Consider the following 26,190-nt stretch of genomic DNA (forward strand, 5'->3'; position numbering starts at 1 on the left):
CCCCCCCCCCCCCACAGGTTTTAAGCAACTTTATAAAAGGCGGTACAGGCAGAGATGGAGTCGGATAGTTTGAATATTTTTCATTTAAGACTGACCTGTGGTCGAGCCGCACTACGGAGCCGTATATAAGTCTCACTGTGCACTATGTAATGAAACTATGAATACTGTTAAGATGTGTTTCACGTAACTTTTGTAATTTTACATATGTTTAAAAATATCAAAATTAATATCAATATTGTAATATTCATTAGCAATATTGCAATATCATATTTTTTCAATCTCATGCAACTAGTTGCAATCTATTTTACCAGAAAAGGTAGTATTGTAATCATCCTAACACAAGAACTATCACATTTGGCTTGATAGTACAAATGACAGGTCCAAGACCCAAACACCTGTCACGTCTTTTTGACCATTTATAAGTAACCTATATTCTCACATGTTGTATTAACAGGCTGGGCTATATATCAATAATGTATCGATATCACGTTATGAGAGATATCGTCTAAGATCTTGAATATCGTTACATGACACAAGTGGTGTTTTTCTGCTAAGGCTGCATTACTGTAAAGTTATGTCATTTTTTGAACTTACCAGACTGTTCTAGTACCATCATTTGCTTTTAATCACTTATTCATTATATCCACAGTATTGATGATCATTTATGTAAAATAAATTTTGAAGGTGTTCTGTTAAAGCACAAATTGTCAACTCTAGAATACCTATGTGATGTCAATATCAAGGTAATTGGTCAAGAATTTTGTGATATCTGACTTTCTCCAAATCTCTAAAAGATTATTATACAAGAATATTGAAATAAAACCACAGAATTGAGAAATACTTCATCCTGCACTGGTGTCTAAGTAACCTTTTACTGTATCCTGAGTTGTCACTGGCCCTGATTACGTTGAAACAACAACTTGTTATTACATGGGTCATTAATTATTGAATTTAGCGATACTGATTCAACATTTGAATACATTAAAATGTTTGGGATAAACTAAGAGTGATACAGGTATCACTTTACACATTTTAAAATACTCTCTATTTGAGCAATTTAAATGATATCTTTCCTTTAAGGCCATAAAATCCAGAAGGTTCTGATAATGCAGTACAAAAAAATCATTTACACACAAAATGAAAGTCCACCCGTCCAACTGGCAGAGTAGCGAGGTGTGTCACATTTGAAAGAAGTCGACGAAGAAGAGCACCGGGTAACGTCCAATCAGAATCGAGCCCAGAAGTGCCGGGGTAAATAGTATACTTTCACACATGTTGGACTGCTGAGCTAAGTTTATCACCTTAAAAACATTCACCAGAAGAATACAGACAGGACTATACTAACAACAGGTATGACGTTTGTTTGCCTGCAAACAAACCTTCCTGCAAATTACATTTTTTTGAATGAAGATTTTTAAATGAACTGCGAGCATGCTAAATAACGTTAGCTATTTAGCCTACTAGCTATCTCTGGAGCGCCATTCATTTGGACATAGCTAAAGCTAACTAGTGGGGCATACTAACAAAGCTAGGCCGGAAAAGAAAAAGTGTCTAAAAACGGGTTGTTGTCATACTTTGTCTATCTACTTCTCAACAGTTAAAATGACCTCTCAGGCTATCTCTCGAATTAGTTAGCGTAAGGCGAGTTTCTAAACTTGCTAGCCGTGGCGTTGTGCTAATGCTAAACCAATCTGACAACCAGGGCACTACATGCGCGCGCTGCAATGTCATTCTGTGTATGTCAGCTGTCAAGAAATGTTCTGGTACCTGTAGCTTATGTCCTTTAAGCCCAAGCCTACACAGTTTTATTTACAGTTTGTACGGCATGTGCTTTATACTCCTGCTTTTAATGCTAATGTTTGTTGCAGTGGTGAAATCATAGACTACATACTGATAGCTATTTTAAATATGACTTGACCACCGCTAAAACCTTTAGATTAAAAACACCAATTATAGAACACATTCTATACAAACTGTGAGTTATATGTATTTATTTACAGTATGTGTGGTATAATGTAATAAAGAAGAAGAGAGAGGGATGGTGGTCAGATATATATCTATACACAGCAAGAATATCTAACACGGGTTAATCAATGTTCCATAGAGTAATCCTAGTTGAGTCAGCTGTTTCTGATGTGTCCATTTACATTTTCCACCCTTCTGTAGTCTCCATTTAAACAGTTCCCTATTTACACAGTGTTTTGTTGTGTTTGCTCCGTACTCAAGTGTGTTGGATTTGAAATGCAGCTGTGACCATGGTCAAGGTGCTACCTTTTAGTTCGAATATGAAGTTGGTTACTCTTAATAAGTCCATTGTGCTGATTTCTTCAGTCAATAAATCCTTGAAGTCTATATCCCAAAAATATCACACTCATTCCCATCACCATTCCCTGGTGATGCTCCGCCAGGCTTGTGTAATTCAATTCAATTCAATTTTTTTAAATAGCGCTAAATCACAACAACAGTTATCTCATTGCGCTTTCCATAAAGAGCAAGTCTATACCATACTCTGTGATGTCATTTACAGCAGCCATCTTTACTGATGCCTTGTTTTGTGTTGTGTTTTTATCTGAGAAATACCCCAACTGTTGAACTTTGTACTTATCACTTTCCTGACTGATAATGGTCCTTGTGCTGTTGTATCTTTCTAAGCATACAAAATATGTCTGTGTAATTCCGTATTCATCAGTCATTCAAGTTTTTTGTATCCATAAAACACTGTTCATCCAGTACTGTGGATGTGAAACCTTGAAGCTGAAAGTTGTAATTTTAACCCCACAGTCATTATTTCATGGAGAAAAAATGCTGGAGTACATGATTTGAGCAATAAAAAAAAGCAGAATCAGTGTCCAACTAGTTACAGTCTTCACTTAGGACTGTATACTGTATCTCCCCGATATATGTAATCCAAATATATTATCTTTGTATATACTCATACACTCTTCGTCTCCTTCTAGAGGTATGGATGCGGAGGGTTTTGGGGAGCTGCTGCAGCAGGCGGAGCAGCTTGCTGCCGAGACAGAAGCAGTGTCAGAGCTGCCGCATGTTGAGAGGAACCTTCAGGAGATCCAGCAGGCAGGAGAGAGGCTTCGATCCCGCACCCTGACTCGCACCTCGCAAGATGCTGCTGACGTAAAAGCGTAAGGAATACGTCCCATGCAGAAAGGGTCATAACCCACAGTCAGAAAACCTTTGTTCTAGTCTGTTCCTGTATAGTGTTTACATAACCTAGACAGATCCTAATACAAATCCATCCATTTCTGTAAGCTTAATTTTACATGACTACTCACCTGCTACCCTTTTTTCTTTTAATAATAGCTAGTCATGTGTTTTATATTTTTGAATCCGGGGTTTGAGATTCAGAACCACTTTTTTTTTTTAATATGATTTTTTTGGGGCATTTTTGGCATTTATTTTGACAGGAAAGCTGAAGACATGAAAGGGGAGAAAGAGGGGGGAATAACATGCAGCAAACGGTCACAAGTCAGAGTCAAACCCGGCCATGTTGGATCAAGGAGTAAACCTCCACACGAAGGAGTCGCTCCACCGACCGAGCCATCCGGGCTCCCAAAATTCAAAGCCATTTAATATATTGCATTCCTGATTTATTAAACTTCTAACCCTGGAAATATTTATGACGCCTCTCATAGTTGTCCTGGCTTCCGTACCACACGTCTAAAGATCACACATTTTAATTTTGATATATAATAATAAGAATCTTAGAGAGGCCATTGATAATATATTACTCACCGATTCAGTCTTTTATGAATACAAATTGTTTAAATTTCCTTATAACACAAACACTGTGTATTTAGTTTGAAGCTGGCACTATCTGTAGGGAATGAGTAGTACTGCAATTGCAGAAAAGCCCATTGTGCCCTCTAGTGGTTCTTGGCGCAAAAATACAGTTCATCGTCAGTCTTGATCTCAATTTAGTACTTCCATTTCATTCATTCATTCATTCCTCACCACCTCTCTTTCTTACTCTCAGGTCAATCCTCCTTGGTTCCAGAGGTTTAGACATCTTCCACATTTCTCAGAGGTTGGAGAGTCTAAGTGCAGCCACCACTTTTGAGCCCCTGGAGCCGGTCAAAGACACTGACATACAGGTATGAATGATCTTAGAGACCACGAGTCCAACTGGCTGCTAGTTTTACAGTTTTATGACTCTTAGATTGTTCACTGGGAAAAGACTCACCAGTGGGAAATTTTTGGGAAAAGCCAAAAGAAACAGTCCAATTGTGTTTTCAGATATCATCGTAAGAAACATCTTTGGCTGAGCACACAAAGTTCAAACATTGACTTGCAGATTCTATTAGCCAGATAACCAGGAAATAAAATGTGTTTTGGGCCAACTTATTGAAGTAAAGTTAATTATCTACATACGATAAAATCTGCCTGCAAATTGGTTCTGAAAAAATACGTGGAAGTTGGAAATGTGTTGCTAGGAGCTGGCAGCGGTGGAGGTTTAAGGTTTAACAGACGTACATACACAAAGGCACCTCGTGAGTTTATTGTTCCCGAGGAGAGATAGACTTGCTTTGTGAATGGTAGAGAAAGGTCATTGCGGTCATAGAAGATGTACTGATGAGCCTTTACTTTCTTTTCTTTTTTTATTTACACCTGCCTTTAAGTAACTATTTGGAGACATGTGACGGGCAACAGGAGTAGGTCTTCAAAATTCAAGGAGTCACACTGAACTCTACTTGTAGAATTTCACCATATTAAAAAAAAAAAAAAGCCTTTTGTCCCTTTTTACCTCTATAGTACATATTATACATGGTTCTGAAGGATATACAGAGAGCCACAGCTGAACTGTTGGAACAAACTCTTGTCACATATGTACTTTGTGTGCTGTCATGTTTAGTCAGGCGTAAAAATGGAATAGAGTTGGATGTCTGAATCTTAAAAGGTTTACACTGGTTGTCTGGTGGGCAGCTTTAACTGTGAAGCTGGGAATGTACTTGTTCCATTAGCGTTAACAGAAGCTCTACTCCATTACCGTTCAAAGCAGAGTGGGAAAATGTTAAGTGGGACAATTTTCCTTAAGTGATGTCAGTCGAGTCAATGTCGGTCGGGGCTGAAGAAATGGGGGTGTGGAGTTAGAAAGATGTCAACTCACCAAAACCTCTGTAGCCTGCTCTTTATCTCTGCTTGTGGCTAGTGGCCGCTTCTAGCATAACACACACCCAAATCAGGAAGTAAAAGGACAACTGGTTCTGCTGCATTGATTTTAATGCTTTAAAAAACTGTCTTTTGTGAGTACAACCAGGTGTAATTTGAAATTGTTGCGCTTCACGGTGGGTTAGTGAAAGGGTTTGAGCATTTATTTATTTGTGGTGTTCATTTTATTAACAGTGAATACATAATCCTTTACAATGCTCCACTTAGTAACGATTCAAAGATCTGTACCTTGTCTTTACCTCTTTACCGTTACTTCCACATGCTTTCCTTTTTGCCTCTCTGTCCTCTGCTTACCCTCTCTATTCTTCTGGTTCAGAAAAGTAGCTGCATTTCCCTGAGCTCCATCTGTTTCTCTCTCTTCATCCCTTCTTCATCTTCTGTCTATATCTTTTCATTCATCTCTGTCATCACTCTCTCTTTCTTTTTCACTCTAGATATATTTCAGTTTTTCTCACTGTCTCTGCTTTTTCACTGTTTCAGTTCTCCAGTTGTTTCTCACTGTCTGCCTTTTTTCCTTTTACATTTACTCATCTTCTATTCCTCCTGTTCTTCCCGGATGTATGCTAACTGACTGACTGGAAGAGCACTTAGCTTCTGGCAATGTGTGGGCACGCACACACACTCCCTCTCTACTGCTCTTTTCCTCTTATTGGTTTATAAGAAAACCATACATTACAAAGCAATATCTCATTCAGGAGAATGAATCTGCTGCTGTGTAGTCAAAACAGCTCTATTTGAACAACCAACATTTGGGAAGGTGGTGAGAAGAAAGTCAGTATAGCAGCATTGTGTTGGCATTCATCTCAAGGCCCATATCACTAGTAATATATTATGTGAATGATTAATAAAACAAATAGCATATTTCATTACACAATATAGTGGTTTCTACTTTTCTAGTTACTCAGTGTATCTGACTAGTTGGCCTGAAGAGAGGTGAGTAGTCATCTAATAAGCTAACTACTAGCACTTTGGGACTTCTCTTTTAATTAAGATCATGTGAATGATATAAAAACAGATTACTCTCAATTGCAAATTATGACTAATTGTGACTCTAAACCCACTGGGTGTGTTCGGCTAGATGACAAGCCAAAAATTAACTTAAAATTGACTTAAAGGCCCATTTAACAAGAAATAACAAATCAACAGGGAAAGCTTGTGGTCAATTCTATTGTTCTGAGAAAACGGAGCCAACATAAAGCCACACTGCAGTCAACGATTTTCCTCCTACAGATCTCCATTCAACGTCCTGCTGGGAGAGTTGCTGCTACTTTAGGTCACCAAGGACACTGAGGTGAAAAGAGGTTAATTGGAGCTAGGCATGTATTTTGTTTTGCAACAATAGCAGGGAGAGGGATTTCTAAACTGCACTTTCTGTCTTTGAAGACCTTGAGATCTTAGGAAAGGTGTGACTGAAACCTTTTGTGGCTTTGAAAGCGTGACTTTTTAAAACCGCCGTATACCTAGAAACCGGTAACCGACTCATGCTATTAGGCTTGCTTCTTTTCCTTGAGCTCCATATATCTCTGTCTCTCCAGTTTAAACATAGTCTAGATTAAGTGGAGACTATAGTTTCTGGGTTTATGAGCGTGCGTAAGCTTACCACAAGTGATTTGATGCTTGCCTCTGTGATTTCTTCACACACAAATCCTGAAGGAGTTGATGTGTTAATGATGCATCTGTAATGGCTGAACATAGGGCTGAGCAAGAAAATCAAATAAATGGAGAAAATCAAATATCATGATTTTTTTGACCAAATACCTCAATATCGATATTGTAGTGTAGACTATGGGTGCTATCACAAAATATTGACACGAGATTTTTGATAAATAAACATCAGTAATGTGGATATAAGGACTTAGTGTGTAAAGGCCAGTAATAGAACAGTTAGAACAGTCTGGTAAGTTCAGAAAATTACATCACTTTACTGTAATGAAGCCGTTAAAAGCAGGAAAAGACCACTTATTCCATATTACAATATTACTGTATCCAAAATCTAAGACGTTATCTAGTCTCATATCACAATGTCAATATATTATATTATTATTATAATGCCTAGCTCTAGCTGAGCACATTAGAGACCATCTTACTCTAGAAAGCAATACACACACAGGGTCCTAGATCTAGGGCTTCATGGATGTGTCCATGTGGCTAGTTATGTACAGGGTAGACCACATTTCTAGACCACATCATGCATCGGTTTGTTAATGGAGCTTTTCATCCTGTGTCTCAGAGTGTCGTTAAAACGTGGATACATTTATGTCGCAATCTCACCCCATTAAGATTCTTCAGTTCAAGTGCAGACGAGTAAACTCCACAACGCTCAAACACAATTCTTGCAGTGAACAATTTTGATCATTTTGTGTTCTGTTATAAACTCGTATAATGCATTGTTGTCTCTCCTATTGCTTGCCAAATGTTGATGCCTACAGTTAGGTGATGAGATTTGTGTAAATATCATGAAGGATAACAGAATGTTATATTATCTAATATTGGGTTGTCCAAATGAACATTAGGTCATGAAAGATCATGATTATCAAGCTTTTTTGTCACACATTGTCCTAGTCAATATTATTTGTACCGTATGCCATGTAGGGTTTGGCAGCATTGGAATTTGATTGGGTCCCATTATGCTTACAGATTTGCTTTTCTTATTTACAGCATGCATGTATATTTGCTTGAGGAAGTAGGGAATTGAGACAGAAGCACACTAGGCTCAAACAGGACTCTGAAAATGTAATTTACAAGGATGTTTCTTAACCAATTCCCCCAGTTTGGGACACTCTAATGCTACCGAGTACCGACACATCTACACATTCACATACCACCAGCTGTCACCACACGGTAGACATCTTTACGATTAAATCCTTGGTCTCAGTTTGCCATGTAAAGGTAAGGTATGTTCTGTGTGTTCTCTTTGGGTAAATATTCGGGCAATTCTGGGTCGTTCATATTTTCTGTTAAAAAAACGGAGGATGAACAGAAATCTAGAGAGGCTAAAACAAGGAGAGAAGAGGATGTAATAAGCAGCAAAAGAGGATGGCAATCAAAGGAAAAGATGGACAGAAAAATGAATAGAGCGGTGCTGGTAGAAAAATGGCAACCGGCTGCAATTCTTTTCTGTGTCCTCGTCTCACTTTTCACTGTTCCATCTTTCTCTACTAGGGCTTGCTCTCTCCTTTTCCTCACCTCACTCTCTTTCAGCTGGTGCCTCTGCTTACTCTCCTTTTCTCTTTTCCTCTATTTTTTCCTCCCTCTTCCATTTACATCCTTTCTCCCCCTCCCTTTCTCGTCTCCTGCCCTCCCCAACCCTTAACGTAGACACACATCCCTCAGCAGTGTAGGCATGCGTTCAGCGGATGCAGTTGGCTAAGCCCAGAGCATCAGCCGAGATAGACGAACACTTCTGACATAGCGTGCGTGCGTGCGTGCGTGCGTGCGTGCGTGCGTGCGTGTGTGCGTGCGTACGTGCAACCCTTCCTTGTGCTGTGTGTGCCCCTACCTTTTTCAGTAGCAATCAATTGCTGGCATACAATGTCTCTCCTTGTGCTTATGAATGAATGAATGAATGAATGAATGAATGAATGAATGAATGAATGTATGTGTGTCTAGCGTAGATTTTGCTGCATATTGGCGAATGCATTCTCATCTTGTCGGTGCTGGCCTGCACAGATCAATGCGGCTGTACAGCATGTGACTGTGTGTGTGCATGAGTGTGTGCCACGTGCACAGGAATACAAATGGAGGTGTGTGTATTAACACGCTTGCTTTGTGTGTGCTGTGATAGTAAGCCTGCATATAGGAATGCCCCCCTCTTCCCAAATATGCCCCCCCAACTCTTCATTAACTAAACATGACCCTTAAGAGCATGATTAGCCTCATTTCAAGACAGGATGTCGGAAGCCATCAGCTGAGGGGGGAAAAAATCCATTACTATAATTGCATTGAGCTAAGGGAGGGAGGAGACAGGGAGGGTAGAAAGGAAGGATGCATAGATGGATAAAAAGAAAGAAAATGAGTGTGACTGAGGGAGGGAGGAGGCGGAGGGCCATGAGAGACGCTGGATGAAGTGAAGGAGGGATAGAGAGAGAAAGGATGGAGGATGAGAGCTGAGGGAGGGGGTGTCAGCTGATGATAGGAACTGATATTCTATATGAATCCATAGTTCCTTCTTGTGGATCCCCCGTGTCTAAGCGCTCAGTTGGTACGACCCTCCGACAATAAAACCACCTCCAGTGAGTCTTGATGTGACACTTTCACTCGGCAATCCGGCTTGTGCTCAAGAGTTACCGGCCTGCTTTTGAAACGGGGAAAGGCTTCGAGCCAAACGCCATGCCGGTTCGACAGGGCGCGGGGAACACGCCCCAGCATGGCGGCCGCTGCTGCTGCCCTGGCACAGCAACACAGAGGGATGGAGAGGCTGAGGGGCGAAGCAGTTCTCCTCGGGCTGTCAATGCCCAGATACCTGGGCACAGACAAAGACACAAAAAACTATTTTTTTTTTTTACTCTTTCTTGTCTCGTCCTGTCTTCTCATCTGTCAGTTTGTCTGCCAGGCAGGCAGGAGCTCAGCATGAGTGAGTATTGCCTATACACATGGATATGCTCGCCCACAGACAGGCATGTGCTTTGTCTGTCACTTTTTTTTTGTCACCTGTTTGTCTTTCCCTATCTCTTCTAGTTATGCTACATTGTCTGTGGCTGTATGGCACCCATTGACATGATGATGATTGTATGAAAGGATTGTTAATGATGGCAGACAAATATCACTGTTTCTATATATATATATATATATATATATATATATATATATATATATACACACACACACAAATGTATATATATGCTGTAGTACTAAACATATATTTTCTACATTACACAGGAAATGAAGGGTGTGGTTTCACACACACACACACACACACACACACACACACACACACACACACTCCCTCTCAGGCACTGGTCGGCTCATTGTGTCATGGCAAATGAGGACAGAAAGCCTCCCACTTTTACTTTCTCGAAGGTTGGCACTGCGAGCACTCTCCCTGTCTGCTTTGACTCTGTCCCTACGTCGCCTTTAGATTCCTCGAGATCATGAATCTCTGCAACACATTTCTCAGTGTGTAAAAGGCCAGATTGAAAGGGGGAACAATCGGACTTGCCAATTTCGCCAAACACACGGAAAGATTGCATTCAGACAGACGAAGGCTAATAGAATGAAGGCCTGTGTGTGCCGGCACAGAGAATTAGCACATGCGTGCATGTTAACATGCGTACACGTTAACATGCGTACACACACACGCACACACACACACACACACACACACACACACAAAATACAAAATAATTAAAGGGTAGATTTTATGTGATTTGCTCAAATATGGTCATGTTTGTATGCGTATTTCCTAATTTATATCTAATTATTAAATCTTTTTCGTGGATGTTTTCCTGTTAAAGCAAAAGCTTCTGGGCTGTCTGGCCAGCAGGCTGTGTGTGTTCACAGTAGGTTGCAGATCTCTGAGGGTACACAATACAGGGGTGGGGCTACTGAAAACATACATCTTTAGATATACCTATTGCCCAGCACTGAGTTGACCATTGAAAGTTATAAGCATAGTTTTGTCTTTTGTTATGATGTGTTATTATATGGGCTCTTTAATATGACGCATTTTCGCTATTTTTAATATTTATTTTGAACCATTTAAAGGAAATCAAGGAGGAATTGAAGCGTCAGCAGTGTTTAGTCAGAGGGAAATGTTAGGTACAGTGTGTCTCAGACCTGTTTGGCAATAGTGATGTTGTGCCTTTCTGCGATAAATCAAAGAATTTAGTCAAATTGGAGGCAATCCTTAAAAGGGAACTTGTATCCAAAGTTTGAAACAGAAAAAAAAATTAAGGTCGGTAACATCTGATAGCAGGGACGTTTCTTGTGCCCAGTGCTGGGCGATGTGAACGATACAAAATGTCCATTTTAAATCTATATTGTTTCTATCGTGATGTTGAAAAACCAGAGGCCAAACTTTACTGAGGCAATATTAACGTCATTTGGATGATGTTTTATATTCTGATCCATTTAAAAGAAAAGAAAAATTAGGTCTTTATTGACAGGACCGATGAAAACATGAAAGGGGAGATAGGGGGGGATTGACATGCAGCAAAGGGCTGCAGGCCGGAGTCGAACGTGTGTGTGTGTGTGTGTGTGACAACAACAATTATATATGTGTATGTATATGCGCGTTATTGAGATAAGACTTATTTTAAATGACTTAGTTTGGGATGGAAGGTTTTGGCCATGTCACCCAGCCCTTTTTGTGCATGAAGAGTTCTTTGTTAATAATTTTTTTAAGTAATATTTTGTGGCAAAAAAAAATTTTCTTGTAAAAGTGAAGAGCACAGCTGTTATTTCCCTTAAAATGTTGTACAGGCAAAGTCGTTGGCAGTGGAAAAGAAGCAACATGCAACAAAATGACACCAATGAAAAATCTTTCCTGCGTGTTGCGCTTTAGTTGAGGCAAAAACGCTGAGGCAGAGTTAACCAGTGTTGCCCAATTTGCCATCATTGCTTTAGATGCAACCCCACCCCCACCCACTTGTTTCTGGAGAAGATGATTGTGTCTTTTCACTTCCAATTTACTGGAATAATAATCGTTCACTGGTGATGGCTAATACCGTCTCATGTTCTCTTACAGTACATATATCCAGTAAATCTCTGTTACAACAATTCTATTCCTCTTTCCAGCGCAGCTCTCAAGTGAGCATTGACCTGAGCTCTCCTCTTGTTAGAGTGGTTAAATATAGACCTTTTCTTAGGCTCTCCTGGGAAAAATAGGGAGATGGAGAAAGGGAGGGAGGGAGGGAGGTAGCGTGCGTAGGGAAAACAAGGGTATGAGGAATGGACAAGAGAAGTAAATGGTCAGTTTATTGAGAGAGAAACATAGTTTTCTCAATTGATTCAAATAGACTAGAAGTATGAAGCATTTTACCAAGATCAAGTTAGACCTTTTAGTTTTAGCCCTATTGATGGCAGATAATTTCACGCCAAGAGGCTTTTGGCGTTTTCCATTGATGGTACGTGCTCGACACGCCTCGGTACCCCGTCCTCTTTATTCCACTGCAGATTAGTACCGCCTCATGTGTGACGTGAGCGTGACTGGTCATCATGGCAGGAAACTGCCATGACCTAACGACACACACACACAGAACGTTGAAGGTGTGTTGCTTTTGATTTTCAGCATAGGGCTGTTGCCACAGCCAGAAGACACATTTAGTTTTAAAAGAAGCTGGAGGCAGCAAAAAAATAAAACACAGACTGAACTATTTAAACACAGTTAAACACGGTGTGTTTACGGTAGGGACACCTCCACCTGTCGCTAGCAATGATGGCGCAGTGAATAGTGACCATTCTCTCCGACCAATCAGCAGTCTGCAGGTTTTCGCGTCACCTTTCGATATCGCCTCAGCTCGCTTGGAACCTTGACTGAGGTAAAAAAGTACCTGTTAGCAGGTACCACAGACGTTTTTACGTAATGGAAAACCAAAAAAGGCGAGTAGAGGCGAGTCGAGGAGGTACCATGCAGTGGAAAAACGGCATTTGCCCTTCTTAATTGGCTCTGACTTTGCTTTGGTTTTTAAAGATGTAAAGAAGCTTGACTAGTCTTTTTGTCTTCCTGTGTTAGTGCTACTTTGAGTCCTGAATATTACTTTTTCTTGAATTTCTAGGCACACTACTACCCATTTAGAGCTGTAGCAAACCACTGTCCACTGACTGAGCAAGATGCAGTTCAACATTTTTTAGCCCCTGTATAAAGGTTTCCTTATTTTGTCAGACAATAGCACGTCATCTTCTTAATTGCAAATTGATAGTATAATAAGTTAAGGCCAGGTTAATTGACCCGGACAGATTGTACAAGGAGTTATTCATTCTCACGGTGAGTATTTTGTACTTCCGTTTTGTTCTGTGTGTCAGGACAGAGGGATGAGAGTTTTAGACGAGGAGAGGAATGCAAAGGCAGACAGAGGTGGAACTGCTGCGGATCCGCTCCGGAACGGCGGAGGAGTCATTAGGTTTCCATTAAAGTCAATATGTGCATTGTTACTGACTGCGTAACGGCTGCGTTCCAAATCCGTCCCAGCTTCGGCAGTCCGCAGCCCTCCGCAGCAGATACACAGAGCTTCTAATTTTGCCGGACGCCGGAGAGCTCTGCAGCAATTCAGCACACGGCAGATCGAGCACAGAAACAAAATAAAACATCCGTTTAATTTTCAAAATAAAATAGACCACGCTTAAGGCGGATCATATTTCACAGCACTACACCTTGCAAACACAGCGCAGAGTTGTTTCCCCTCTACTCCTCTGGATGGAAACAAACTGTTGTTGGTTTTGTCATGGCCACAGCCGTTCTGTACCAAATCTGGACCTGGTGAGTATTGACTGAGTGCGCAGCACAGAGCGGATCCGCAGCCGTTCTGCAACCGGTGGAAATTGGGGGTCAGAGCTTGGAAAGGAAGGTATTGAGACTGGAATAGGCAGAGCTACAAGCAGGTGGGGGGATCAGAAAACAAAAGAGAGGTGAGGAGAGATGGAAGGGAAGCCAAGAGCATCCACATCCCTGTAGAGCAGAATTATATCCAGTCGGCTTTGAGAGCTGGTAGGTCTCTCACCAGGTGCTTGCTCTTTGAGCTAAAAGGATCTAAAATGCTAAGGTGCTATAAATGCCACCACTGAATTTAAAGGCTATTATTTGACAGAGGGAAACAACTTTACAGCAACTTACAGAGACTATTATGTCATAGGTAGAATGCAGTTGGTTCTATAAACTCTATGAAAGCAACCTATCACATCTCAGATTGTAAATTGGCACACAGCAGCTCTCAGCTGGAGTATTGACTTCCAAGTAGCAGCTGACAAAGAATCTAGGTAAAACATAGTGCAAGCAAAAGCAAGGCATCATACTATAGACATTTAAAAAAAAAACTTCTTTGTCTTCAGTTTGTCTCTTAACAATTTTAATTGTTATTGAAAAGTGAGGAAAATTACAAAAAAACGACTATATACGAAAGCTTATGGCAACATCAGATCGCCCATTTTTTCTGATCTGTAGTCATTTTTCTTTTATTAGGTAACTAACTAACTTACTTTTTCAAAGTCATTTTCATAATTCAGATATATAGTTAACGTACCTAGTAAAGTACAGTACCAGCCAAAAGTTTGGACACACTATCTCATTCAAGTGAATAGGGAAAGTATGTCCAAACCTTTGGCTGGTACCGTCCTTAAAACAAATCAGTATCACTTCAGTGTACACAATATTTATAATATATATTCACCGTTTTACCTTGCCGTGAGACAGCCCTCTCTGACAGGGAACTGAAGCCTCTATCGCTCTCTTCAAATCCACACGTCATTTTACCCTTGCCAGTACACTTCTGCCTTGATTGATTTGTGTGTGTGTAATCGGTTTGTTTGTGAAATAGTGCGGCTTTCCGCAGTCATCCACAGTAGAAACGTTCCATTGCTTAGCTTCTGTGCCATTTCCAAATTTGTATTCACATTATTCATAACCTTATTGATTAGCTTGCTTACCCACGTAGTTGCCAAGGCGAAGTGGGCGTTTTCATTTAAAAACGCGCGAAAAAAATAAAAAATAGTCATTAGTTGCAGCCCTATTGATAAAACTGAAAAAGTTAAGATTGATATTTAGCCCTCTGGTATTTGGGATAGCTACTTGGCATTATTTTTGACATTGTCTTGTTTTGATGATGTATCGAAAAACAAATAGATTAGTTCAGTTATGGTGAACAGTTTGGCCGTGGCTCATGTTTTTATCCCACTTTTTTAAAGCATTTTTTTTAAGCAGTAAAACATATTTTACTGCTTAAAATATACTTAAAATACCCTTTTTTTCATGTGAAATTCTGCCTCCTTCCAGTATCAAACCGTAGGTAGTTCTGTTGGTTCTGCTTCTGACTCATTCACAGCTAATGAGCTGTCATTGTTCCTCCGGTTACAAGGCTCCAAGTGTGTCATGATATTCTGTACGAGAAAGAAGAGATTTCTTATACGATTTCTCGTACGTATTTGTTTCTACTGTAATGCTGTCAGTGACGCAGTCTCGTGTTCGCTTCAAGAGGACGGTAAAGTGTGCATCACGCTGCAGCCACCATTTTGGTGCTTACTCAAGATGTCTGTTCCTTTATGCACGTCAGCGTTCACTGAGTTTCCCTCCGAAGAGTGCTGTCGTGTTCTCTCCTTCATACTCTAGTTGTCACAGAAGTACCACTTGCTCACTTGATAGCGCCGATCTTGTGTATAAGATAAGTAGTTTTATTATCTGTTGAGTAGGATGTGAATAATTACCATTTTCATAGGAAAGACCAGAGGAGGGGGGTGGATGTATGCATGGGCATCCATCTTGAGATTACTTCAAAATGGAGGTCTGTGCTGACAAATGGAGTTTGGAAAGCATGGACACTTCTCGTGTGTGTGTGTGTGTGTCTGTGTGTCTGTGTGTCTGTCTCTCTCTCATTGACCATTTGTTTGACTGCACATATTTAGAAGGGCAGAGAAAAACAGGATGGAAAATAGAGAAGCAGCTTCTGTCTCCTGTAGAGCAAAGGATGGTGCTCCTGCTAAATCTGTCCCCCTAGAACTCTCTGCCTACACTTGATCTCTGCTTCATTTTGTCCCCAATGTTAATATAATATATCCTAATATATCCTGCTTTCTCTCTCTGTTTCTGTCTTTTTTTTCTCGGTTTGTCACACGTCTCGGCCTCTCCCTCCCTCTGTCTTTCTGTCTGTCCGTACCTCGTCCACAGGGCTTCTTGAAGAATGAAAGAGACAACGCCCTCCTGTCAGCCATCGAGGAGTCTCGTCGCAGGGTCAGTATCTTCCTAGTGTCTATTGGTTTCTCGGGTTGAAAAAGAGCTGCTGATGGGTGACAGAATCTGGATCCTATAGTGTGGAAAACCAGGTCACTGGCCTACAAACCCCACATCTCAGAATCCTTTCCTTTACTGGTGAAAATGTTTAAATTTAACAAGAGAATATTTAATCAGACTCTGTAGTTGTATACATTAGTGGTTCTTTGTTTGCCTCATATTTAGTTTTACAAAATCAGATGAGTTGTCAGCACTGCGTTGTGTATGAACATTAGCATATCACAAAATAGGATCACTTAAAAACCACATTTTTAATAATCCTGCTTGCTGTGATCTAAAAGTGCTTGTGGTGTAAAGCTTTAGGGAATGGTTTAGAAATGGCTTCCCCTATGTGCAGAGCTAATAGACCCCGCGTTTAATTAGCTCCCGTTCCCATTATCTCTCTCCGTTTCCTGAGAGAGAGAAAAAACCCTTGTGTGGCAGGGTGGAACAATTAAATGCACTGATTAAAAAGAAAGCCAATGTTAAATGTTCTTGCAGATTTAGATCTGATTGTTGTATCTTCTGCATCACACAGAATGTGTTCATTTGGCCCGCTACGCGGAATATTGTCCAGTCTTGCAGCAAGCACTTGACATGAACATGATTTTATATTAATTTAAAGGTCTGGACATTTTTAAGGCAGATACTGATGTCATTATTTGAGAGATGCAAATATCCAATCACAATACATCAGACAATTTATCACTTCAGTTCTCTCTGATCCACAAACTGTGGATGTAATGAGGACACTTTTTTAAACATATAAATTACCTCAAATTTAACTTTGTCATTTCTGTGCTGCAGTTTCTTGATTCCATCATAGAGATTGCCATTATATTCAGTTAACTCAGAAATTTTAAGTAAACGCTTTGGCATCTGGGCAGTGACCAAGTTAAAAAAGTACATGGTAGCTTTAGTTTTGTTTCTCCCTGAGCTTGAGATCGGAAAGATTCAATTAACTCTCGTTCCCATTATCTCACTTTGAGTCTCTATGGAGAATAAAAATAGACGGCACTGTGTCCTGATTGAGTAGTACAATCCTGACAGTGGTCTCCTGCTAAATGTGGTGTGCGTGTCTTATTTTGTGCTGCATGTGTGTACCCTAGGTTTTCTGGCTACTGTAGAGAATTGTACTTGCACTAAATCAGTTGCTATAATCTACTCTGCCCTCCACCCGTCTACTGATGCCGATAACCCATCCCATTGCATAAATGAATCACATCATATTTAGCACCTCGCATGTGAGGCAAGGCATTATGTTAGCTATGAATGATGTAATATAATAGCAAGAGTTTGTATTGCAAAACCAGCTGAACTGTCTCATTGTCTTGTTCGCATTTCCAAATGTTCTTTAGCTTGCAAGGCGGTCTTCAGAGTCAAACATGCTGCTTAAAAAAATATCACTATCATCATGGCACAGCATTTAAAGTATCAATCCTAACCTGCGTGCAGTACTACATGAGTACGACCTGTTTCCTACTTTGATATGTTTCAGACGTTCCTGTTGGCTGAGGAGTACCACCGTGAGTCCATGCTGGTCCAGTGGGAGCAGGTGAAGCAGAGAGTGTTGCACACACTACTCGGAGCAGGAGAGGACGCGCTGGACTTTAGTCAAGATGTGGAGGTACAGGAAGCACAACACAGAGCTAACTGAAAATCTATCTTTACTAACAAAAGACACACTGTCTCAGTCTGCTTGACACCTTAGATCATTTTTTGGAAAAGCTAATTTGGGTGCTGTTTGGACTATTGAGATTAACATTTCTTGCTAAAAGTTATTTTTGATTGATGGGAGTATATTATATCGGTATGTTGGCTAATTCGAGGTTGCCATATGTACCCAGCTCTGTACTAAATCTGTTATAATTACAATGAACGTTTCTTATAAAGAAGATGCACGTCCACCACTGTTTCTTTCTAATAACTAGAAGGGCACATGGAGAGCACAGACCTTTGCCGAGGAATGCCCTATCTCACAGTTTTAATGCAGTGTGAATTTTCCCAGTCGGGAACTCATTTTTCAGAATATTTAGGCACTAACTCAATGCATGCCCTATCTCCCAACGTAAACTAAAGTACTAAAAAGGACGTGTGTTTCCCACGTGATCCGGATCTGCTCCAAAACAAAACCGGTTCTTTCTTGGTCCATGCTACTACTCTTCCACCAAGTTTCATAAAAAAACAGGCCAGTAGTTTTTCATAAACCTGTTGACAGACAGGCAGGCAGACCAACCAGCAAACAGACCAACCAAATTGAAAACATAACCTCCTTGGCGGAGACAGTATAGATGACACAGAAATGTCAATTTTGGTCCTTTGAGTTTAAAGATAGAGCAGGTCATTTTTTTACCTTCGGATATTTTACAACCATCAGCCTCAGTATACTTCTCGGTCTTACTGACCAAGGTTCGGGACTGTGTAGAAAATATTGACGTTTTAATATTACAGTTTTTAAGTCTGTGGCAAATCATTAATTTAGTCACATACACATAAAGCATATTGTAATATATTTTAACTTCTTGGACTGAATAAGTCTACTTAAAAGCAAGTCTCTAAAGCTGATTTCTTGACACTGTACTTATAGTTTACCCCATCATCAAAACCAAGCAGAATAACTATTTCATCTAAGACGCATACATTCTACGTTTATTGTCACCCATGGTAAAGTCAATTAATTTGATCCTGTGTGTTATTCTGTGGGAGCCTTTTCCAGCCTGCATTGGGCCACAGGCATGGAAACACTGGGGACAGGTTGTCCTTCTATCTGGGCTGGAAAGACTCTTATAATCCAGAATCTTTAGTTCAAAAAACAGGATCAATTAAAGATGCCAAATGATGATGATCATATTAGACACGGTTAACAGTTTTGTTGGTAAATAATTGGTGTTTTTGATTTTTTGAGCTTTATTTAACTTTCTTTCAGTAAAGTAACTTGCTTGTGTGCAGTGTATTTATTAAGTCATCTGCTGCCTTCCTGTTTGTAGCCCAGCTTCGTGAGTGAAGTGGCAGCTCCAGGAAGAAGTGCATTGGACAGTGTGGAGGTGGCCTATGGGCGACAGGTGAGTCGCCGTCAGTCTAATCATTTTGTTTACATGGAAACTCCAGGTTAGGGCACACAGTAACATTTAGTACAAACAGTAAAAATGTATACCAGATGCAAAATGACTTCCATTCTATTTAATACTCAGTGTCGCAGTGTCTTTTTTTTCTTTCTTTCAATTCTACCACTGGGGAGCATCAGAGTCAAAAATGTATTGTAGGTATAAAAATGACATATTTTCCAATATAATTTTTTTTATGCCCACATGAAAACATAAAATAAACATTTTTAATAACAATCTTTCAAATTTGTATAACAAAGAATTGTGATGCACTTTGACGATGCACTGAGCGTGGCATTTTACAATTGGGGGAAAAAAATTCTGGTCACTGCTGTCTGGTGGACAAACTCTGTAATAGTGACTCATATATGCTGACCTGATGTGATTAGCTAAAATTACCCCCTCATTTACCCCTCAAAAACAACATACGTCTTGAATTGACTAGTTAAAATGAGTTGAAAACCGATGTGTAAATGAGTCTGTTTGTGATGTCCTCTGTCTGATAATTCAGTTAAAATGGGGTCACAGCAAGAGAGGAAGTGGCAGATCAAACATATTGATCGATTGGATGTTACAGGGGGACTCTGGGTAATTCTCTCTCACTTTGTCCCTGTGTCTCTCGACCGTCCCTCTCTCCCTCTCATCATCCTGTCTGACCTTCTCGTTCACTCTTTGTTGGTCTCTGACCAGCTACATGACGCAGTCATTTATTGTGGCTTTTTCCTCTGATCATGTGTCGACACATTGCATGCGGCATCATTTGTCTTGTTTTTTTTATCCTCTTTGATGACCTTTTAAACATATTGATCCTTTTTTTCTTGTTTTTTGTTGTGAACCATTTCACTCGATGGTCGTAGTGTGGATGAAGTTGTAGGCGGATTTAAATTTTTAAGCATTGATTTGCAAATATAGAATTGTAAACTGAAAATTTAGCATTTTACAATTTGGGGAGCTTATACCCTTTTTCTCTTTGTCTCCCTTTGTTACCACCTCTTCCTCTTTTAGATTTATATTTTCAATGAGAAGATAGTGAATGGTCACATTCAGCCTAATCTGGGAGATTTATGTGCTTCTGTAGCAGAAAGCCTGGATGACAAGGTAAGAACGTCTATCACCATGCAATTGTTATTTTCAGATTTAATGATTTTCTCCTCTGCAAAGATATAGGTCAGTTCTATTCTGACTGCTAATATGCATTCTGTTTTCTCTATACATGCCTTTATGTAACTCTGACTGTCGCCCTTTCTCTTTCCTCCAGAATGTATCAGACTTGTGGCTGATGGTGAAGCAGATGACCGATGTGTTGCTGGTTCCAGCCAAAGACACTCTCAAAAGTCGCACCTCTGTTGAAATGCAAATGGCCTTTGTACGCCAGGCGCTCAGCTTCCTAGAGAACAGGTAACCGCTTGTTTTTCTGAAGTGGTTGGTCTTGTTTTTGAAGAGGTTAATAGTGTGTTCCAGTTAAACTGGGAAGTTGTAATTTCTGAGTTTCTAGTCAGAGGTTTTAAACGGAACACCCCCCCAAGTCGAATTTCCAACACAGAAAGTCGGGAGAACCTCAACTAACCCTGTCATCACAATTTAACATAGCCGCTCCGAGCATCTAACAGTAGGGAGAACTGCATGAATATACTGTTTATTAGCACGTCTGTCTTATTTGTGTCTCATTAAATCAGTTGTACACACAGTACTGTCCATTTGTATCTGTAGACATGTTGCTTTGGTGTTTGTAAGCTAACAGTGGCTAATCTGGCTAAAGTCCCCTTTGTCTATATCGAAGAGGTTATCGTTTACGGGATTGTTCTGGTTAGGGTTGCACGATATTGACAAAATGTGCTATTGATTATGAATAATGCGACATTGTTATTTATTTCGGTATTTTTAAACATATGTAAAATTACAAAAGTTACGGGAAAACGCATGAAAATAGATTCATAACAAATAAAACAAGTTTTCTTACCTCACAAGGTTTATTTCAACTGTCATATTGGACTGGTACAACATGAATATGTAAATAACCATGTCTAAAGAACAGGACAAGTTTTACTGGTTGGACAGTATAAAATAAATGAACAGAACGGGACACAAATGTTCTTTCTTTCCTACGATTCGTTCCGTTTTGTTGTCTCTATCTATATCTTCACTTACACTGTCACTCTGTTAAAATCTGCACACACGTGGTATGCTCCATAGAGTTTGTCACGTAGTAACATGTGCAGTTGGCACGGTAACTGGCCAATGAAACAGGATCATGATAGCGTTTCAAGCGAGCTCTAAATCAAACCCAACTAAGCCACACAGCCAACGAACGGGACGCAGCGCTCCACAATATAAACATAATATTGCATATTGTGACACTTTCGATATAATATTGCGCAACGTGATTTCACAATAGCGATATTATGTTGATGTATCATGCACGCCTAGTTACGGTGCTGCCGGACTTTCCGCCAGATGTCCCTCACCTTCCACTTTCTATGTGTTGGCATTCTAAATTTCGGTCAATTTGGGAAAAACCTCCTCCGAGCTAGAACAGACGATCAAATTATATTTATCTTTTTTTTGTAATAAAATCCTCATCACACACTCAACAGCTATTTTAATTGTAAGTAAATGAAACACAGCATTAGCTTTTAGTGGACCGGACATACAATAGTTTACATTTTTGTCAAACTGCGCCTTGATGATGAACTCAATATATATGTGTGTGTGTCTCTCCTCACTCCCAGTTATAAAAACTACACCATGGTGACTGTGTTTGGGAACCTCCATCAGGCTCAACTAGGAGGAGTACCAGGAACGTACCAACTAGTCCGCAGCTTCCTCAACATTAAACTACCAGGGCCCCTGCCTGGCATGCAGGTAACACACACACGTTTTTTTTCTTCCTTCTTCTGCCATTGTCATTTATGGACCTGGGACACCTTCTTATGTTCCAGTGTATTGTTTTAAGTGCATAATAATAATATTTGATTACAAAAATATATATAAAAAGAATACAGAATGTCTTTTTTTAAATGTTTGGTAAACCTGCCAATCCTAACAGTCAGATTGTAAACTGCTACATGATGAGTTTGTTAGAACAAGCTCAATTTATGCTCAGGTCAGAAACTAAATATGGGACAGAATCTTTGTTCGACATGGAATATTGTCACCACTGTACTGTACTAAATATCTTTGTGTGCAATAGGATGGTGAGATCGAGGGCCATCCGGTGTGGGCTGTGATCTATTACTGTCTGCGTTGCGGAGATCTGAATGCAGCCATGCAGGTTGTGAACAGAGTGCAACATCAGCTAGGAGACTTCAAGACCTGGTTTCAAGAGTATATGAATAGCTCTGACAGACGGTAAGAGCGCCTCCTTGTCTTCATATTTTTAGACGTAAAAGGTCAAACTGGATCATCACTTATGACTCTGGATCTCCTCCTTTCAGCCTTTCCCCGACTTCAGAGAACAAGCTTCGTCTCCACTACCGCAGAGTGCTGAGGAACAGCGCTGACCCTTACAAGAGAGCCGTCTACTGCCTGATCGGGAAGTGTGACATCAGTGATAACCATGGAGAGGTGGCAGACAAGACTGAAGACTACCTCTGGCTTAAGGTACAGTATACTTCCTTTTGGCGTTTTTCTTTTAGGTTTATTTAAATTTAAAGCATTAGAGCAATGACCATAGGAGAAGCTGACCCAGTTCATGATCATTATTTAATGCCTATTTTCAAGGCTTCACTGTTGGCAATCCTGTGACTTGTGTGTTTGTTTAGTGAAGCAGTCTTTCTTTAAACCAAAGTTGTCTTTCCTTCCATTTTTTTTTTTGACATTGTGTGTACCATGTTTTGTCCCTGCAGTTGAACCAGGTGTGTTTTGATGATGACGGCAGCAGCTCTCTTCAGGACAGACTGACCCTGCCACAGCTGCAGAAACAGCTGCTGGAGGACTATGGTATGGAGCTGATTTTAAATCTGTATACCTCACTGTGTTATCATTTTTATGTAAATGATGTGCATTTTAATAGGGATTTTTTTCTTTAGTGCTTTAGTGTAGTTTTACACACTACAAGGTGCCCCCTCATTAGATAAACATTCACACACCAACGGAATAGGATTTGGAGTTTGGATTGGTAGAGGACAGCTCTACCTCCTGAGCCATAGACGCCCCAGGCAGCAGTAGATGGCGGCCCGCCATGACTGAAGGAATTTAATTTCCCTTTCACACCAAGGGCCTGAAGGCTCAACCAGGGTTGAACCAGGGTGGACATTAGGTCTGCACGATATTGGGGGAAAAAAACTGACTTTGCTATATTTTTTCCCCCTGCGATATATATTGCGATGTGAAAAAAAGAAAAAGTAATTTTAAAAGATGACATAAATAGCTCTATTTGGAAATAATAAATCATTCTCAACTACAGCAGTGATTTTGTAGGGGAGTGTATCTTCATAGAAGATAAAAATGAAAAAGGATCTTTTCTAATGGGAACCATTCTTTGTTCAATTGTAATGCTTTACAAACACCAAAGCAAGTAAGCGCTGGGACTACTCTTCTGAAGTGATTTTGGAGAGGGATATTGAGTAGAAATACACTGGTTGACTAGCATGACACCATTGTATTCATAAAATACTATCAATCCAGGCTAAAGTGTATGACAATGACTGCATGTTGCAGAGAGCCTACTGTACAATCAGGAATTCAAGTACAAAACACTTCTGGTGGTGGACAACTAGAGAGCTGTTACTGAATAAAACGTGTAAACTTCTCCTGCCCATTACCGGCGCACAAGGTAATTGTCAAGGCTACAGACAAAATATGTGTATCCACACATAATCACACACCAGCCCTCAATTTGCTGATATGGATAAGCCATCTTTGAAAAATATAAAGAAACTGAAAGCCTCGATTCTCCTCCACAAAGAAACCCATGGATAATTTAACAACACTAAAGCAAACAGCTATGAATAATTCAGCTTAGTTTCTGAAGAATCATGTTTTTTAACTAATTTGGTTTGGTAAAGCCTTAAACACTACAGTACCCATGAGCCTCAGTAACTGCAACTGTGAATCCTTTGTCGAAGAAGGTAGGAACAAAAGTTCATGAGTTTGTGGACGAATGAGCTAAACTCTGTTTGGAATTGATTTTTAGACTGCCAAATGTAGACATAGCAACACAGTTTCTCATCTTTTCTATGATTCAACCAGTCACTGCAAAATTAAATAATGTCTCTCCAGCTTTGTCTATATGGGCCTTAACAAATGCCTTCAATAAAGTAAAAAGAAACAGCTGCAGCTTTTAACTCTCGTCCAACCATGCTTTCTCCTGGCTGCATCCCATTGCTGCCTTTTTCTCACTTAAAGAACTCTGTCCCTTCGATGTTAATAATTATTACAAGAGGGGAGAAAGGGCACATTTCTGGATAGTCCCTCCTCAAAAGCAGACAAGGTCTTGCACATGGGGTTGTACACAAGAATAGCGATGGAAGTAGTTTTTGTGTGAGCTGAAAGGCTCAAGGTTTAAATTTTTTTTTTATTTGTCACATACTCCAAATATATTGACATTGTGCAGTGACATAAGTGTATGCCTTCTCCAGTTCTGTGCTTGCAATATAATATACAATAGAGTCAACAAAAAAGACTTGATTTTTCACACACTAATTTGAAAATCAAACTACCCTCCGTAACAACAGCGTGCCCCCTGATGCACAAAATAAGGGAAGCATAAGGGCATGAGGCCTTCACTCCCACAGATTGAGAAAACAGTTTTCTCCCCTGGGTGTTGCCTTCTCCACAGGCTGATCCTGCTCTGTTCAGATAAGGCAGCCCTCCTTTCCTCTCTCAGTAGCCTTCACCCTCTCCTATTTCCCCTCTCCCGCTCTCTCTCTCTGCTCATTGGGAAGTACAGCCTGAAGCCTCATTCTGTTTTCTCCCATGCTGCTCAGCTCCTTCGGTTGTCTGGCACCGTATTCTTTGTTGTCCTCCATCTTGCTTCACAGCGGGATGTAAAGCCCAAATCCTTTCTTCATTTCTCTCACATACTGCCAGTGCTTGCCAGCTTCGTCTGTTCTCTGTTTCTCTGTCCTTTTGTTCACTGACTCTCTGTCCTCTCCTTTTATCTTCTATGCCTGTTTCTCCGTACACCTGCACAGCTGTTTCCCCTCTTTCCTCCCACTGATTTCCTCTGTCCTTTCCTTGCATGAGCATTTGTTCTTTCTCATCTCTTGTTTGCACAATCTGCTGCCGCTCTTTCCCCCTCCTCCTCACACCCACACTCTTATCTCTCCTCCTTCGTCCTTTTCCCTCCTTCATCGCTCTCTCCCTCTCTTCTTCTCTCATGCGCTTTCCGTTTTTGAACTAAAGTGCTGTTAGTCTGAGATAAGGCAATAAAATGGCTGACATGGTTCACCCTGTTATACTCCTCAAACTTTCAGCCAGCAAGAGGATTAGGGATTATAATTAAAAAGTAAAATTGATGACTAAGTACCTGCGCTCGACAGAATGTTTTCAAATTCTTACATGTAAGTTGCCATAGCAACTGTCAGATGACATGGCATGTATAGACCCAGAGTCAAACTGGTGCCATTCAATGCGTATTATAGTTTAATACATTACAATATACTCAATAATGGCAATCAAATATTTTCTATAGTAACTGTCAGTCAGTAATATGCTTTTTTTAGAAGTGTTAAATTAAGAGAGATTATATGTGAAAATGCTAATTGCTAAAAGACTCATGAGGACAGAGATGGTTTTCATTTTAAAATACTGTCGTCCCTGAGGGGCAAGTGTTTGTAAAGCCAGCTGATAGACATAAGGTCAAGACACAAAACAATACAGCAAAACATGAAACACCCACTATATCTGAAACACAATAGTAAATAAAATCCATACATTTAAAACAGTCCTGGCAAATTAGTTTGAAATGGAAATGGAACTTGGGATAAAAGAGAGAGAACCATTTGGCAACTTTTAAAAAGTAACCTTTCCATCCAAAGTGTTATA

At 40.1% G+C, this 26,190-nt stretch overlaps 1 protein-coding gene and 1 long non-coding RNA gene across 4 annotated transcripts in view; one reads left to right on the top strand and one right to left on the bottom strand.

Moving 5' to 3' along the window:
- Positions 1 to 1,197: 1,197 nt before the first annotated feature.
- Positions 1,198 to 26,190, top strand: part of nup93 (nucleoporin 93) — a 30,665-nt gene continuing 5,672 nt past the window's right edge. Inside the window, exons 1-12 of one of the 3 annotated variants that reach the window (XM_034878052.1) lie at positions 1,198 to 1,350; positions 2,958 to 3,140; positions 3,992 to 4,109; positions 15,998 to 16,060; positions 17,598 to 17,726; positions 19,087 to 19,161; positions 20,209 to 20,301; positions 20,462 to 20,601; positions 21,933 to 22,065; positions 22,394 to 22,551; positions 22,638 to 22,803; positions 23,049 to 23,142. In XM_034878052.1, the coding sequence (XP_034733943.1) occupies positions 2,962 to 3,140; positions 3,992 to 4,109; positions 15,998 to 16,060; positions 17,598 to 17,726; positions 19,087 to 19,161; positions 20,209 to 20,301; positions 20,462 to 20,601; positions 21,933 to 22,065; positions 22,394 to 22,551; positions 22,638 to 22,803; positions 23,049 to 23,142 (1,348 nt within the window). In that variant the 5' untranslated portion in view covers positions 1,198 to 1,350; positions 2,958 to 2,961. Of the gene's footprint in view, positions 1,351 to 2,957; positions 3,141 to 3,991; positions 4,110 to 9,460; positions 9,758 to 15,997; positions 16,061 to 17,597; positions 17,727 to 19,086; positions 19,162 to 20,208; positions 20,302 to 20,461; positions 20,602 to 21,932; positions 22,066 to 22,393; positions 22,552 to 22,637; positions 22,804 to 23,048; positions 23,143 to 26,190 lie in introns of those variants that run through there. The other 2 variants (XM_034878053.1, XM_034878054.1) reach the window with 2 other exon arrangements.
- LOC117948469 lies at positions 20,830 to 26,030 on the bottom strand. Its single transcript, XR_004657449.1, has 3 exons — positions 26,019 to 26,030; positions 24,245 to 24,249; positions 20,830 to 20,937 (listed from the first exon to the last, which is right to left on the bottom strand). It is a non-coding gene; the product is annotated as an uncharacterized LOC117948469 (long non-coding RNA).

This window comes from Etheostoma cragini, chromosome 8, assembly GCF_013103735.1.
Source record: "Etheostoma cragini isolate CJK2018 chromosome 8, CSU_Ecrag_1.0, whole genome shotgun sequence".
In the NCBI taxonomy this organism is placed as follows: Eukaryota; Metazoa; Chordata; class Actinopteri; order Perciformes; family Percidae; genus Etheostoma; species Etheostoma cragini.